We start from the raw sequence: 16,164 nt of genomic DNA, 5'->3' as shown, positions 1-16,164 counted from the left end.
AAAGACCCACTTGCAGCACACAAAGAATGAGCAGCGTAACCAAGTCCTTTTTGCAAGAGATATTGGCAACTATTTCTCAGTCTGCTCTGCTATCCTGCAAAATAAAGTCCCATTTCTCTGGGATAACATTCCCAGTACAGAATTAGTCATCCAACCAGTGCTGTGCTAATTGATGGGATGCAGATTTGCAGTTTCATTTTGCTGTTCCACTGCCCCTCTTTGCTGTTATACCCTAAGATACACAGGAGCCAGCAACTGGCTGATGAGAGACAAGCAGAACTAAAAGCAAACTATAAAACCCAAATAAACTACTGCAACTCCACTGCCCCAGATTTACTTGAATTTCTTAATATGTCCTTTCAAAAGTACCACACATTTCAAAATCTTTGAAAGAAATGATGTAACATCATAAAATGTAAATCAAGTAGGCAAACACATCCACCGCTACTCTGCAAGATCACAGAGAGTTCAGTTCAAGCATTTTCATGCCAAGGGGCAAAGAATGAAATCAGCAGTCAAAGGTCAGCTCCATTAGGACAGTCCCAGCTCACAGACACAGAAATTACTCTCATCTTATAGATTAACTTGCAAATTATTACAGCAGAAACGAAAGCAAGCAGTGATGTTTAAGGAGAGATTAAAAAAAAACAAACAAGCAACCAGAAAGCAAACAACAGGCACTGGAGATACAGATTATGTCTGTTTTCTATATTCAGAAAATACGCTCCCAGGGTACTTTAGGAGGCTTCTTTCCACTCTGTATCCTTTCAAAGGACCAAACTTTGCCCATTTCGGGAACAAGGGAGAAGAGCTGCATTTGTACCATATACTTAGAAATGACTGCATGGTAAGGCAAGTCCCTAAATTCACAGAATCACAGACCATGCTGAGTTCGAATGGACCCACAAGGATCATCAAGTCCAACTCCTGGCCCTGCACAGGACCATCCCCAAGAGTACCACCATGTGCCTGAATACTAATATAGTTCAAACACTTCTTGAACTCTGTCAGGCTTGGTGCCATGACCACTTCTTTGGGGAGCCTGTTCCAGTGCCCAACCACCCTCTGAGTGAATAACCTTTTCCTAATATCTGCCCTAAACCTCCCTTGACACAACTTCAGGCCATTCCCTCAGGTCCACAGGAAACCACAGCCAGACCCTCACACCTGGCAAACCCTGTACAGCCCAACAAGTGTCACCTGCTGTGACGCCTTTCCCACAGCACTCTAGCAAGCATCCCAGACTCACAAGGGTGAGGATAAAGGAAGAGGGAGGCAAGCACTTCAGCACCACGCCACTTGAGCAGAGCCTTCCCTCACCCTGCGCTCTGTGCTGCTTGCCCATCCAGCCCCTTGCTTAGCACACAGCAGGTGCTCAGGATGTAGCTCAATCCTGCACTCTGCTATGTGCCTATAAAGCTTCTGCGTGCTACAAGAAGAGTAAATTTTCATTAGGAAAGGAAAACAAAAACCTGTGTCTCTACTATTTTCCGTGAGTGTTAAAAATATTGTTTTATTGTGTAGCATAGACCTAAATCACCAGGTTACAACAGTTACAATAAACCACCAGGTTACAATCCACACTTTACCTGTATAGGTGGCTCAATCATTATCCACGCAGGAAGCATCAAACTTGGGTTAAGAGGTTGAGTTCCTACACGGAAATAAATGCCACCATTGGTGTCACAGGCCCAAACATGCTGATTTCCACAGGTCAAGCTGATCAGCTTTACAGCACCTAATAACAAAGAGAGTATTAACAACCTGGCATTATCCTTTCAAATTCAGTTAATAATGAGAACTTTTATTTGGACTTCATGGTATTAAACTAGCTTTAAACACGGTCACATAAAAATGATTAAAAGTTAATACAAGTTATGAGACAAAAAAAAAAAAAAATCACTGGATGCAATGAATAAAGCCAATAGGCAGTATATATCTGAGAAATTTCTCTTCTAAATCTTAAAATAAATGTTTTAGTCACAGGATACTGCAATTTCTAAAGCACATTTTCATGTGCTTTAGCATATTTAATAGCATATTTTTCAATATGCTATTAAAATAACCAAATTCAAGCAGGGAACCATTCCGTGACAAATGTTATCAATGCCTAGACAAACTTTCACATGACCTAACATGAACTCTTCTCTGTGGCTGGCCAGGCTTGTAGACTTTTAAAGGTGTTGATCCGCTAATACACATTCAGCAAAGAACATTCCCTAATGCCAGCACTTTAAAAATATGAGAGCACGTGGATTATGCATTTCAGTGTTAACATACCAGTGTCACATCTGTAAATAAAGGAACTCATTTTCAAACGGATTTATATTCACCAGTGTACATATTTATTACAGTCCTATCAAAAGTGCAGCGGTATTTTAACCCTGTGTAAGTCAGCACCGTGAAAAAAAAGCTGCCAAATAAGTGTGGTTTGGAATTTTGGGGTGGTTTGTGGTTTGGATTTAGTCTAGATACCTGCAAGGACAGTAGAGAAGTATGCCTGATATTTTAGACTAAAAGAACTCCTAGTTAACCGTCTATTGAAACTCTTTCACATTCATGTTAAAATAGCCATGTGATGTAATATAACTAACATTTTATTTCTTTTTTTCTCCCCCTGTTGGACAATACAATGCTAAGTAACAGAAAACACGTTCCAAAGAACGAGGGACCCATCAGTACAGACACACTACAGAAGGAATGCTCTGGTCAGACTCCAAACTAAAGGCTCTAAAAATAGGCCTTGCTGGTTAACTGAACATGCCAGTGCTGCTTGGGATATCCCATTCTTGGTAACAGTTCACTCTTCAGGTATGTGAAGTCTGGCAACAAATCCTTGTAAAATGCATCAGGCACAGCATTCCTTAAAGAATGGGGTGCAATTTTATCCCACAGAGTGCAAGTTCAAAGCATTTACTTCTGCAAAAGGCAGTATTCGCTGTCGTTAAGGCTTGCTGAGGGAAAGAATAGGAAACAACAGGACAACACAGCCTCATTTTTAAATTATCTGTAATAGTAAGCAGATCACATTAACCAAAATTATTTAACTCTCTGAATCATAGGAATATGAATTAATTATTCTCATCCCAAAATTTCCTTTAATCATACAGCTTCACATTAAAAACAAAATGACAAAACTATACACAAAAAACCTCTACTGCTTGGGATAAGAATACCTATAACAACTTCTTTTTGCAGGGAGGGGCTTGACGTTCAGCTACAAAGTCAAAATCTTACTTTAAACCTTATTATTCCTTCTAACACAACATATGACTCGAAGTAATGGCTTCATCATATGATACCTCAGCTGTTGAAGTGTTCTGATCCAGACAAACATCAGAGCACTCACACGTGGAATCACATATCACCTACTCGGCACAGCTGATATTATTTACGTCTACAGGACAATTTGATATTCAAAAAAGCCGCCCTTATGTAAATATTTTGGGGTCCCTCCCTCCTCCCTCTTACTGTTTGGATCTTAGGAGAAGGTCATGCTAACCACAATCATCTCCTGTTTAGAGCAAGTAGCAGGATTCAAAGGCATTGTTTATTGTTAAAACCTAAAGGTCATTCTACTGTGTTTAGATAGCAGTAGTGGAACTCTAATCAAAATAATTTACTAGGTACTACTCCCAGTACATAGTGTAAAGGCAAGAGGATGATACTACCAACATAATATGAATATTTCAACTTTAATGCTGGCAACCCCATCACTTCACAGAATTCTGAATTGCATTTTTCAGCAAGTTGCTCCCACTTCCTCATGCCCCCCCCAATTACAGCTCTAAGGTTTCAGGAGTAAACTTAAATATACACCTGAAAAATAACAATAGTTCTCCAATCTCCTCAGCCCCATTAGAGCAAATAAAAGCTCTTGTATTATAGCCATGGATATGCACTTGTCAGCAGTGATCTACCATTTGCAATTAACAGGAGGAAAAATCCCTAAAACATTTTCACATTTCAGTATCAACCCACAAGTGACAGGTAAAGTGGAGTGTTTGAAGTATTTCCTGACCCAGATCTCTGCTATACCACCACCATGTGCCACAGAGCTGACAAGAACGCCTGAATGTAAAGGTTGAAATTCTGAACTGCTGAAGTTCACAGGCCAGATATTACAGTCTACCAACTCCAATTGTGCTGATTTCCTTTATTAATTCTTTTGAGATTTTCAGACAGTAGCAAGAAGTTATTTATTATTTCTGTTAAATAGTTACTGTCTGAATTGCTGGAAAGCAGCGGTTAGTGAAAAAACTTTCAAACTGTATTACGACAGTCAACAAATCAATCCTGTAAGTCAGTGAAGGCAAAAGGCATCAAACGGTGTTTAAACTATGGTATGGTGAGTCATTTGGAACCAATTCACGTCATAGAATCACAGAATCAGCTGGGTTGGAAGGGATCTCTGAGACCATCAAGTCCAACCCTTGATCCAACACTGCCGTGGTTACCAGACCATGGCACTGAGTGCCACATCCAGTCTCATCTTAAAAACTTCCAGGGACGGAGAATCCACCACTTCCCTGGGCAGCCCATTCCAATGCCTGATTACCCCTTCTGTAAAGAATTTCTTCCTAATATCCAGCCTAAACCTCCCCTGGCACAGCTTAAGACCATGCCCTCTTGTCTTACTGATAGCTGCCTGCGAGAAGAGACCAACCCCCACCTGGCTTCAGGGAGTTGTACAGAGTGATGAGGTCTCCCCTGAGCCTCCTCTTCTCCAGGCTGATGATGAATTCATCAGGTCTGAAAAACCTGGTGTGCAACTGACAAACAAATTAATTTTAGAATACACATTTTAAAAAGTTTTCCATGAAGTATTACAAATTGTACACCAAAATTGTACATGAGGCTTAAAGTGTGCCAGCTGTGTCTGCCTTTCTTCATCCCTGAAGTTAAAACTGCTTGTCTATTCTCAGACCAGTCATTAACATTGCCATTAAAAATAGAAAAATTGTAAAACAGGTGAATTATTTTTAAAATGGTGTGAGAATGGTGCATAGTATCAATTTCTTTTATCTTCACTTGAAACAGGAATGCAGGTTAGCATGGAGATAGGAATGTTTTAAGTCAGACTAGCACAGAAATAAATCTGATTGGAATACTGTTGATAAAGTTGACAAGTAACCTGATTACCCCAGAGCCAAACTTCAAAGTGGGAGTATATTTTAATGATCAAAACATGGTCAACCACCTAAGCAAATGAAAAGAGCAGTTAACCAGCACCATGTTCTAAGCATTATGCTGAATTATTAGATCAGTATAAACCTGAACATGGGTGTTATCAGCTCTATCACTCATGGATGATGCAACTCTCGGAGCATAATTTTTCCTTGACAGGATCCTAATGCAGATTTTTTGGCACCGTTAAAAGCCTGTTTAGAATCACAACATTCAGGGCTTTGTGTATGGAACTGCCCGAGACCAGGTGATTATGGTTACACTGCAGAACAAGAGTCAGACTAGTTAAGCTGCTGGTAAACCTGCACAGCACCGTGTCAGGCTGAGCCATCTCAGACTGACCAACTGCAAATTATCTTGCAAACAGTAAACGTGATGTCCACAGGAAAAGGCTAAACAGAACACTGTTTGAAAGCCACAGCTGTTCCAGATATTTTACAGTCCTCTGCCGTGAAGCCCATTATTGTAAGTTACTATTTGATCCAGTAAATATTACATCCTATATCAGTAAACTGAAGGATACTTACGGAAAACATTGACAGTATGCTACGGGTTAAGAGATATTCTACTCAATAAAAATGTCATACCTAGTTGGGTGAGATCCAGTTTTGTCCAATGCATCCCTGTTGGGCAGCTGGATGAAAGTGTTCTGATAAATATCTGCCCAAGACTATCCAAACCCCAAATGGCATCCTGGCAGGCAGAGTAGTGCACCATCTCGGCCTCCGGTGGCAGCTGGACTGTAGAAGGACGAAACTGAGGATTCTGATCACTGACACAAAACAGATCCTTGTTGCTTTGGCACAGCCACAGAAAGCTTCCTACGGAAAGGACATTTCTGTTATTAAAATAATTCCTAATCCACTCTGAGAAAACTTACACATTTACTTTTTTCGGAAAAAAATGATCAGTGCATTCGAAGGCAAAACGAAAGCTTCTTGGCTATGTTCATAAGGTAAGACTTTGAAGTAAAAATACACATCCTAAGCCCTCATTTAGGCACTTAAATACTCTATTTCTCAAATCAAGTACTAAGTGATCTCATTTGAAGAAGTGTTTCATTTGAAAAAACTAACAGAGAAAAGACACACGTAACAATGCACTATCACCTCCCTTTATTCTTTTGCTCTTATCCTTGATAATAGCCTTTGAATACAAAGTATTCTTTTTCAGCTCTAAATCATATATTTTTGCCAATAAAGCCAGTGTACTTAGATAATGGAATTGCTAACTATTGTAACCAGAAGTTCAATTCCCTAGCACGGTCTCAGTTTTACTGATGAAATGTGCAATTTTGCTGCAATAACTGTACTGACAGGGGAAACACTCGGTTAGTAGGCATTCCAGCAGAGCGTGCTCCAAGATTTCCTATTACAGATTCTGGTGATTCATGCATCTGCAATTTAGGGACTTACTGCTCTTAAAGAACTGCCCATTTCTCTGTTGGATGCCACTCCACACCAAAGGTGAGAGTGAATAATATGTTATTTTAATCTCCAGTAGTTTTACAGACATATTTTCACCCTACTTCAAATACTTTAGATCCCTGCATATAGAAGAGACCCAAAATTTGAAGTAATTCAAGGACATTTAATTACTTACACCATCAATTCCAGTCTATTTAAAAATCAGATATTATATGCCTGCACTGTTGATTCACTAACCTTCTTTAGATGAAGCTGTGGAAGCCAACACAAAAATCCACTTTGTGGCAGAAGCAGTACCACGAGGCACAATATTATTCCAATAAGTGCCTTGAAAGGAAGGACAGGGTGGCATTAATATGAAACTTAATTTTCTCTTAAAATTTGTTGTTACTTAAAATGTTACAGTTTGAAAGAAATTCTATTGCGATCAATTATTAAATATCATTTAGACAAGATTTTCTATGTAAATCTTCTAAGAAACTGTTGAGGGGAGGGGGAACATATGTGTCCTCCTGACACATATGTATACACACAGAGAGAAAACTGGGAATGCAGAAAAGGATCAAGGACAAGATTAGTTGTCTTCAACAGGGGACCAATTTGGTCATGAGGTTAAACAGTGTCCTAGGCCTATTGTTAGCATTTACCTGGATGAAGAAGTGTACCAAATCAAAATTCTATTTTGAGAAATAAAGCAAGAAAAATAAAGCAATTCCTCTACTAGCACTGTAAAACCATAACATTACTGTTTTGCATAGTCACACTGATGGTGAACCAGACTCCATTGTGCTAAATAAAACTTAAGCTTAAGACTGCCTTCTCATCCCAGAGAAGAGACTTCTCATCGCAGAGAAGTGTAGGTGTTAAAAGGAGTTACTTGTGCACAGCTCACAGCTGACAACGACTTTTCCACAAAAAATATTTCCCTTTAAATGAGAAAGTATTTAAGACTAAATGCTAATGAATCATTTAATTTAATTTTTAAGCATGTTTGTTAAAGTTGCCCTGACTTGCCATGGGTAATTTTTGTGGTGCTGTAGTTAGTTATTTCCTCCTAATTTTCTTAACTTAAAAATATTAGATGTAAAAACACACCAACCTATTAAGTTTCCCTTTGCTACATGGAATTCATTTTTGCCTGAAGAGATCCAGACTCCACTGCCATTAACTCCGAGGAGGCTGGGCTGACACTGAAGCTGCTGTGACCAAAATGCCATTCGAAGCTTATCAGCCACCTTCTCCACAGGTGCCTGAGCTGCTGTTGCCACTGTATGAGTTGCCTGGATTATTGTCTGGAACAGGCTGCACTGGTCAAACACTACGTAATCAGTGATGCTCACCTGGGGGAAAAAAAAAGTGCTCTTGATAATTAATTAAGCTTTTGGCTGAACTGCACAATCTTTTACCAGAAGCTGTTTTTTTGGTGTGGGTTCTTTATGGACAGGAAATCTTACCAAGAGTTTAGAAAGCTTCAAAGTGCAGGAGGGGAAAAATAAAAAAGGTACATTTTGAATAAGTGTCTTGCTAATAAACCACAATCAATATTAAGCATCAGCTTACAACTCCCTCCTACCCAACAATCCATTTAGAATTCTGCATTTATAAAAGCCCTTCTTTTTAGGATGTCACCTCTTCTCTGCCTCTAAAAACATGTTGAACTCTGCAAACCAAGAGGTGAATTTTCAATATCCCAAAGGAAGAGAGAAATTTGAGCAGTGTAGCAATTCAAACCACATCACAAAAACTTGTATGCAATACTCCTTTACAACAACCTCATGGACATTTTAATTCATAATGAAGGAGGTGGTCTAAGTAAGCAATTGCCCAAGTTTGGCCACGGACAACTAGGTTGGCAACACTCTGGGATACTCTTAGAAAGGAAGGAAATGCCTAAGAGCACAAAAAGAGAACCAGTTTGCCAATAACCTCAAAGCCAAGCTACTCATGATGCCCACATGCAAGAAGAGATTATATATGCACATAAGCTGAAATTCTTTTAACTTAGGTAGGCATGTAGACAAACAAATTTTCTGTATAACAATTTTTGTACCCTCTTCTTCCCCACTCCTGTCTCTGGGGAAAACAAGAAAAGCTGGAGAAACCAGAGTCAGGAATTCTAAATCAAAACCAGACAGCACTTGCAGTAACTGAGTTGCTTTTACCCACATGAGCTGTGACTGAGGCAAACAGCTCCACACGGTTCAAAGAAACCTCAACTGAATGGAAAAATGTGTAACACATTTTTTTTGCACAGTTACTTATTATTTATTTTACTCAGCTAAGGAAAAGGATGGGCACTGGAAGACAAGAGAAGAGGCTGCATTCAGCAGCCAGACGTGATGCTCTGCCTCAACAGCATGTTCTACTACCACTGTAAAGGTACCAGGCTACATTCACCATTGATATGACCTGGCAGAGCATTTCTTCTGTTCTTGAAAACTCCTGTGATGCTGCTCTGGATGACCATGGGATGGTTTATCCCCCCACCCTTTATGGTAGACATGAAAAGGGATTTCAGCCATAGCCACACTGCAGTTTTAATATACTGAATAAAGAGTGCTATAATATATTGAGCAATCAATTTTTATCTTCGATCTTGTGGGAAAACAACACAAATAATAAACCCAAGCTAAAAGACTAAACTGAAAGCAATATAAAAAAATGCCTACTTGCCACCAATGGTTATCATCTCCTTGGGGTTTCTTTGAAACTATACCAGTTCTGAACCAGAGATTGCCATGGATATCCAAAGCCCATAATGTCTGCTGATCTCCAAGGGTTATGCACACTGGTTCCAAAGCTTGCATTTCACTGGAAATGCAAACAAGCAAAAAAATTAAAAACCTTACTTCAAATTTATGTTTATGGTATTTTAAGGAAGCTGTTACAATGCTAATAGCAGTTTAAAATGATTGAACTCAGTGGGGCCAAGCTAAAAAACACATTTGATATCAAATTTTCACGGTTATTCAGTAATTTATATTTCATTAGTTTGTATAAGTAAAAAACATTCAACAATAAAAAAAATAAGGCTTTCAAAGATTACTAAAGATTTGAAACTTGGATACATAACAATAAAACTAAACAAAACCTATTTTAAGCAATCAAGAGCTGTGTTCTTTGATTTTTTGATAAAACAGCCTCATAAATGTGTCTCCTCCAACTTCCTTGACCTATTCTGAGAACAATACTAGCAGTTCAGGGACCATAAATAGAAAACTTAACCTAACTATATGGCAAAGATAAATGCTGAATTTAGGACTGCAAGTTTTCTGCATAAGTAAACAATTTTCAAGCTCAGAAATTCAACAGGTGATCAGGTAAAAGGTACTGAAAGGTACACTGAAAAGGTAGCAAACAATGCTAGTTCTTTCAGATAACCTTTCTCAACAATTTAAGAACAAATACTGACTGCTTTCTGCAATTTTAATACAAACCCCAAGAACACTAAATGTAGCTAAGGTGTAGGTCAAGCAGCTTTGTCATTAAATAAATCAATCAAAGTGCATGCAAATTTCAGGTTTGAACAAGAACACTGAATAGTTTCTTAGACTTTTCAAGGGCCAAAATACCAGGCTGTGAGATAAGACAAGTTAAAGCTTCACAATAGAATATCCAGTAGATAAAATCATATGACGACAAGAACTGGAATTTCCTCCTATACTTGCTTCAGGCTGATGTCACAAGAGAGACTACATTCTAGATTCTCAAAGCCAGCATTAGAGACTCAGGGCTTTTAACTTGAGCACAAAACAACTACTGCGAGCACAGGATCAGCTACAAAGCTAAATATCAACTACACAAAGTATTTATAAAAATCTGTGACTGGATGGCCAAGAAAATGCTGAGATTTAATCTCAGGGAAAAAAAAAAAAAACAACAACCAAAACAAACAAACAAACAAAAAAACCAAAAAAAAAAAACCCAAAAAAAACCCCCACAACTCAAATAACTGGTGAGCTCATCAAAGCCATTATGGCATGAAGCAGTACTTAATAAAAGAAGAAATGTCCCACCACAGTGCCATTACCTGACAATATCACTCTTCCACTGCTCTCCCTCAGGGCAGAAGCTGCGCACTCCCTCCCGGTACAGCAGGGCCCGCTGCTCACTCAGGGCCCACACTACATTATTTCTGGATGTAACCTGTGACAGTGGATAAGGGCAGTCAACCTTTACTGCTCGGGCACAAGGACGATCCACACTCAGGCCTAGAAATCAAAAAATGAGGATTGCTTTACAAACTTTGGCTTTTGCAACAAAAAGAGATAAAGCAACTCAGCAAAAGAAAATGAGAAGAGGAATATCCCTGACACGCTAACATTTGTCATTTGATCATTATTTCTTTTCTACAAACTATTAATAATTTCCTCTAATATAGGTGAGTTTACATTTTAAGAAATAAAGCACTGTACATCCTTCAACATCCTGCAGGGCCCACTAGTCACGTCCTGTCATTTCTGTTCCTTTTCTCCCTCTAGTGTCAGTACCAGGAATCTCCATTTATAAAATCCCTATTAGACCTGACAGAAGCATCAAAGGAAAAGTCAGTAAAGGAAGAACTTTTGCCCAAAACATGCCAGGGAGAGAAGCAACCTGATCTGAAGGGTGGCTGCAGAGCAATTGCAAAAGAGCATGCCACAGTCTGTAGTACTGAAAGGAGCAGAGAGGTTCTGCTAGCTTTACAGGCACGTTGCACACATCTATATATTGATCTATAGGAACATATCTTCTTCACAATTACACTGAAGCTTGATTTACACAGCTCCATGTAAAACACCTCAGGAGACACAGTTCTTGTTTAATCTTATGCTGCCAAAGCCAGTACAAAAAGATTCATCTATGTGATACTCTAAATTGACAAGAATGCTCATTTCTAAACCTCTGAGCACACACTTTTGTTATAAATGTTAGATGAGACAGTGAAGGGAATGAAAAAATCCTGGAGAAACAATTTCCACTGGTTGTCTCACATTAACAAGACATATATACTGCAAATTTACTTCTTGCATCAAAAGACAAATTTAGGAGCCTAAAACCAGCAGAATGTAAGCTGATGTAATCAAACCAATCTCTCACAGGGCAGAAAAGCGTTGATTCAAACCTCCACAGAGCCCTGTGTGATTGGCATCAAAAGTTCACTCTTGATCACCACTATCCAAGCTGGCTGGCACTATGTATGTGACCATGGGCAGGGCCACTTGATTTCTCTGTAACTATTACATTTAATTAAAAGAAAGTAATTTAAGTAGATTATCTTCAAAACAATTATGTGTACTTAAACAGTTTTCTTAATCATGAAGAATTTCTGTATTGTGCTACAGTAATTAAATTTAAAAAAGAAAATAGAAGAGTGCCAAAATTAAAAGTAAATGAGAATTTTGACAGCCACTCTGAAATGTTGTCCTGCTTTAGAATGTCTTACAGTTTCCCCTTTACCTCAGTCTTCCTCTTCATTCTCCAGTAATTCCTTCATCATATTATTGGTAATTTTTCCTTACCAAGTCAGCTCTCTGTGCAACACCAGCATGCCCAGGAGTCCTTGATACTTTTCTCCTTTAACTCTAAAACTTGTACCTTCATCCTTGCTCCTTGTATTTAGCATTAATATCGTTTGCATAACACCTTCAAATGCATCCTCTTCTATTCACTGAAGAACTTAAAACTATGGCCATGACTTCAAAGTTGACACTGCACTATGCCTTTTCCAGTCCTTGCCTCATTCACATCCAACAAGAAGGCAGCTGTAAAGATGCTGCTCCACAGCCCATTCCATTCCTCCATGGCTTTGCTTTCTCTATCACATAAAATACATACCACTTGTTTATACTTCCAAAGCACTTCATGATCTGTCTCAGAACAATTTCATTATCAAGTGGTAACTCTTACCTTCAAGAGATCTGTGCTTTTCAAAACACAATACAAATACTTTCCCCTTTTCTGCCCCCATACCTAAATTCCTTCTGAACAGCCACACAGTATCTCATCGCCTTTCAAAGTCCTTCTAAAACTGTTAAAATCCCTAAATCAAGAAAACGCACTTAAGGCTCAGTTGTTTCAGTGCACCATACCATTGCCAAAGCAAGGATATTATTTTCATATTTTCTGCAATCCCTTTCCATTTCTCTGCATCCATCCTATATCCTCTCCATGTCATAAACTCTCTATACTGTAGGTACTCCACTTGGCACACATAAAAAGTGTCCATGAACTGGCTTTTCCATTCTCCTAATTACACAGAACTTCACAACTGTTTCCAAACTTTTCTCAGGATAAAAAGGCTTCCCTATGTCCTGGCTGCAGATAAAAGTTTACAGCAAACTGTGGACATCCTATAGATTTGAAATCTAATGATCTCAGCCTGCAAAAATTCAAAGAGCCTGTAATTAATTCAGGTACCTGTTTGCAGATACAGATCTCCATTTGTTCTGATAATCCAGGCGGTGTCATCACTTAAAGCTACAAATACAGCCTGGGGTAAAGCCTCATACCAGTGGCGTTTTCCTTTTATAGTTACTTTTCCACAAGCAAAGGCTTTGTTAGTCTTCTGCTCAATCTTCCAGAGAAGAGCCCCTATGTGAGGAGTTGAGAGAACATAACAGCACTCAGCAATTACTGTAACAGACTCAGCTGATGTGTCCTACCTACATCCAAACCAATGGGAGAGGAAAAGGAAAGCAGTAGCATTAAACAAAAATGCAAGATTAAAAAACACTAGGAATTTTTTTTTTTAAAAGCAAGACCAGAGCAGTGACTAACTTGTCTAAGAACTGCTGAAATGCATATACCATTAGAATATGTGTGATTTTTAAATATTCAAATGCAAGTTACTTTTCCTCAGTTAAACACTGAACACTAACAAACAAGTTCTATGTCAGAGCCAATGCTGAGAGACTGAAGTTCATGGTTTGCTTCTGTCCTAGTCTAGTGCATCCTTGGTGCATAAAGGAAAAGGGTTTAATTTTGGTACTTTCACCTTTCACAAATATTAGTAGTAAATCACAGCTTTTGTGGACCAGTCACAAGTGACTGACCAGGGGTGCTGGCCACCCTGCACTGGGCAGTGTTATTACCTTCTCGTTACTCAGCAATGCCACTGCACAAATCCTTCTCCAGAATTCTCCCCTCATTTGAATTAGCAAGGACAGCTTAGAAAAAGAAAACCAAACAGAAGCCCAAACTTAACTGCTAGTTCATACCAGAACAGTACATTGTCATATTAATCTCCTTTGAATAATTCCACAAGGTAGCATTTGATTCCACTGTGACATTTGTGGTTAACGTGCTCCTGCATTAATACATCCCTGGCAAAAATGCTAGAAGCTTCCATAGATTCAATGAAAAGCTAGGTGAGTTCCTGGAACTGAAGGATAGTAAAAACAGAAGAACAACCTTTTGCCCAGGAAATCTCTGAGCCACCAATTGTAGCCTGAAACTACCAAGGGCACACTTCACACATGCTCACTGCTTTGACTTTTCTGCAGGGACCTGCTTTTGACCACTCTCACGGGTAAGATACTGAGCTGGGTGAACCTAAGATCTCACCTAGTACAACTACTCCTAAATTGTTTTAGCCATAACAAAGGTCTGCTACAGATTAAATAGAATTTCTTTCTTCCCCTACAGAGAGAAGGGAAGATTGACATGTGCTTTTAGAAACGACAGGGAAGAAAAGTAGCAGCAAGGCAGAAGACAAAGTAATGGAAATAGCTGAGAAACTTGTATTTTCCCACCAGTCTTGGAACAATCTGGAAGGCCAAAAGTGACAAGTTTATAACCAAAACCTACTTATTTTTAATCCAACATAATCCTCCTTCCCAACCACTCAGAACAAATTCATATGCAAATGCATCAAACCTTAAAAGGCATTTTTTTCTTCAGTATTTAAAAAGAAATCAAATCAACAAATCCACACATATGCAAAAGCAATTTAACATTTACAACAAAAAGAATTTTAAATTTGTGAATCACAGAATGGTTTGGGAGGAAGGGGATCTTAAAGATCAACTAGTTCCAACTCCCCTTGATATGGACAGGGAGAGCTTCCACTACACCAGATTGCTCAGGGCCCCATCCAACCTGGCCTTGAACACTTGCAGGGATGGGGCATCCACAGCTTCTCTGGGCAACCTGTTCCAGTGCCTCACCACCCCCACAGTAAAGAATTTCTCTAGTTCTGTAACAAAACTCAAGGTTTTGTATAGAAAGGGAGCTCTTCATTCATCTCTGCCTACCATTGAACTGCCACTTCTGAAGTTCACTTCAATCAGGCAAACGCAGGTTGAAAATCTTCCAAAATGCAACGTGAACCCATTAGAAAGACAGCCACTTATACTACAACATGGGATGCAGAGGTAGTGAAGTCATGTAACTGTGAGGTTTTTTTTTTAAAAACAAAACCAACACATTACTTTTAAGTGAAACAAGCTATAAACAACCAAGTTTTCATAAACATCGTACTTAAATAAAAAACAATAAACTGCCTAAGTGGAAATTACATTTGCACTGAACTCTATCTGTAATCTCAAAAATTACAAGTTTAATCTAATTAAACAAAAAAAAAAGCAAAGAAAATGCCCAAGTTTATGCAAGTTTTCGAGGTGACAGTGCAGCAGAAACCAACCTACCTGACGGGGACACTGCCACTTGCTGGACTCCATCCTCAAACTTCTGCCAGCGCAGCCCGGCCGCAGGAAGGGCACTGCAGTACAGGCTGCCTCGGTAGTCCAGGCACCAAATGTACTTTTCTGAAACAACCAGGCTCAGGATGCCATAACCAGGCCCAGAGTACCCCATCCAGCTCTCTGCAAACTAAAAACTGTACAGTCAGAACAGTGTCAGGTGACTTCCCACTGCACAAGAAAACGGGTATATAAGTACAGCACCTCCCATGTTTTGATTAAAAAACGCTGAACTTGAGAATCTTAAGTAACCTTAATCAATGAATAAATTTGCCTTGTGTAAAATAAAAACTACATCTGTCAGTGTTCTCTGTGTACTGCACAATAAGACTGCTAGAACAACAGTTTTAGCAAAAAAAACAAACCCCTCCACACTGTCATCCACCTCCAAAAAGTGGAAAATCTCTTATTAGTTAAAGAACACATACTTAAAGTAAATGGCAGGTGCAAAAAAGGAATAACATAAAAAGCTACAGTCTGTCTTCAGTGCAGGAAATTATTCATTGTCTAGGAAGTGATGAGCAAAGGGAACAAGACAGCTAGAGTGCAGAGACAGCTAAATATCCAACTCCAATACTCTCTGTATGGTACAGGACCCACGTCTTGCAGAAGTTTGGTTTGCAGGCTGCTATCTGAAATTTTGATGGCTTGTGTGCCATGAACTCAAGCACTGCACACGTGACCTGCAATGAAAGGATTAGCGGAGCCTTTCTGAACATGTCACAGTGAGAGAACACAATAACCTGAAAATAGAAGCCTTCTACAGTTTGGGCTGCAGTTGTTACTAGGCTGGACACCACCAACTTGTAACTCAGCCTTTATGAGCAAATTCTTGGTTGCTCTCAATTCAAGGTTGTTACAGATCTAAA

The 16,164-nt window shown here is 39.1% G+C and overlaps 1 protein-coding gene across 3 annotated transcripts in view; it reads right to left on the bottom strand.

Moving 5' to 3' along the window:
• The window catches only part of TECPR2 (tectonin beta-propeller repeat containing 2), a 44,012-nt gene that overhangs the window by 14,140 nt on the left and 13,708 nt on the right, over positions 1-16,164 (bottom strand). For 2 of the 3 annotated variants that reach the window (XM_064659204.1, XM_064659205.1), the window contains exons 11-18: positions 15,242-15,425; positions 13,014-13,187; positions 10,645-10,825; positions 9,284-9,425; positions 7,714-7,954; positions 6,852-6,941; positions 5,775-6,008; positions 1,590-1,738 (exon numbers count right to left, since the gene is read on the bottom strand). In XM_064659204.1, the coding sequence (XP_064515274.1) occupies positions 1,590-1,738; positions 5,775-6,008; positions 6,852-6,941; positions 7,714-7,954; positions 9,284-9,425; positions 10,645-10,825; positions 13,014-13,187; positions 15,242-15,425 (1,395 nt within the window). The remainder of the gene's footprint in view (positions 1-1,589; positions 1,739-5,774; positions 6,009-6,851; positions 6,942-7,713; positions 7,955-9,283; positions 9,426-10,644; positions 10,826-13,013; positions 13,188-15,241; positions 15,426-16,164) is intronic. The other variant, XM_064659206.1, reaches the window with a different exon arrangement.

Source organism: Pseudopipra pipra, chromosome 6, assembly GCF_036250125.1.
Source record: "Pseudopipra pipra isolate bDixPip1 chromosome 6, bDixPip1.hap1, whole genome shotgun sequence".
Classification (NCBI taxonomy): domain Eukaryota; kingdom Metazoa; phylum Chordata; class Aves; order Passeriformes; family Pipridae; genus Pseudopipra; species Pseudopipra pipra.
Note: the sequence above shows the minus strand (reverse complement) of the source record. Positions and strands in the feature narration are given on the sequence as shown.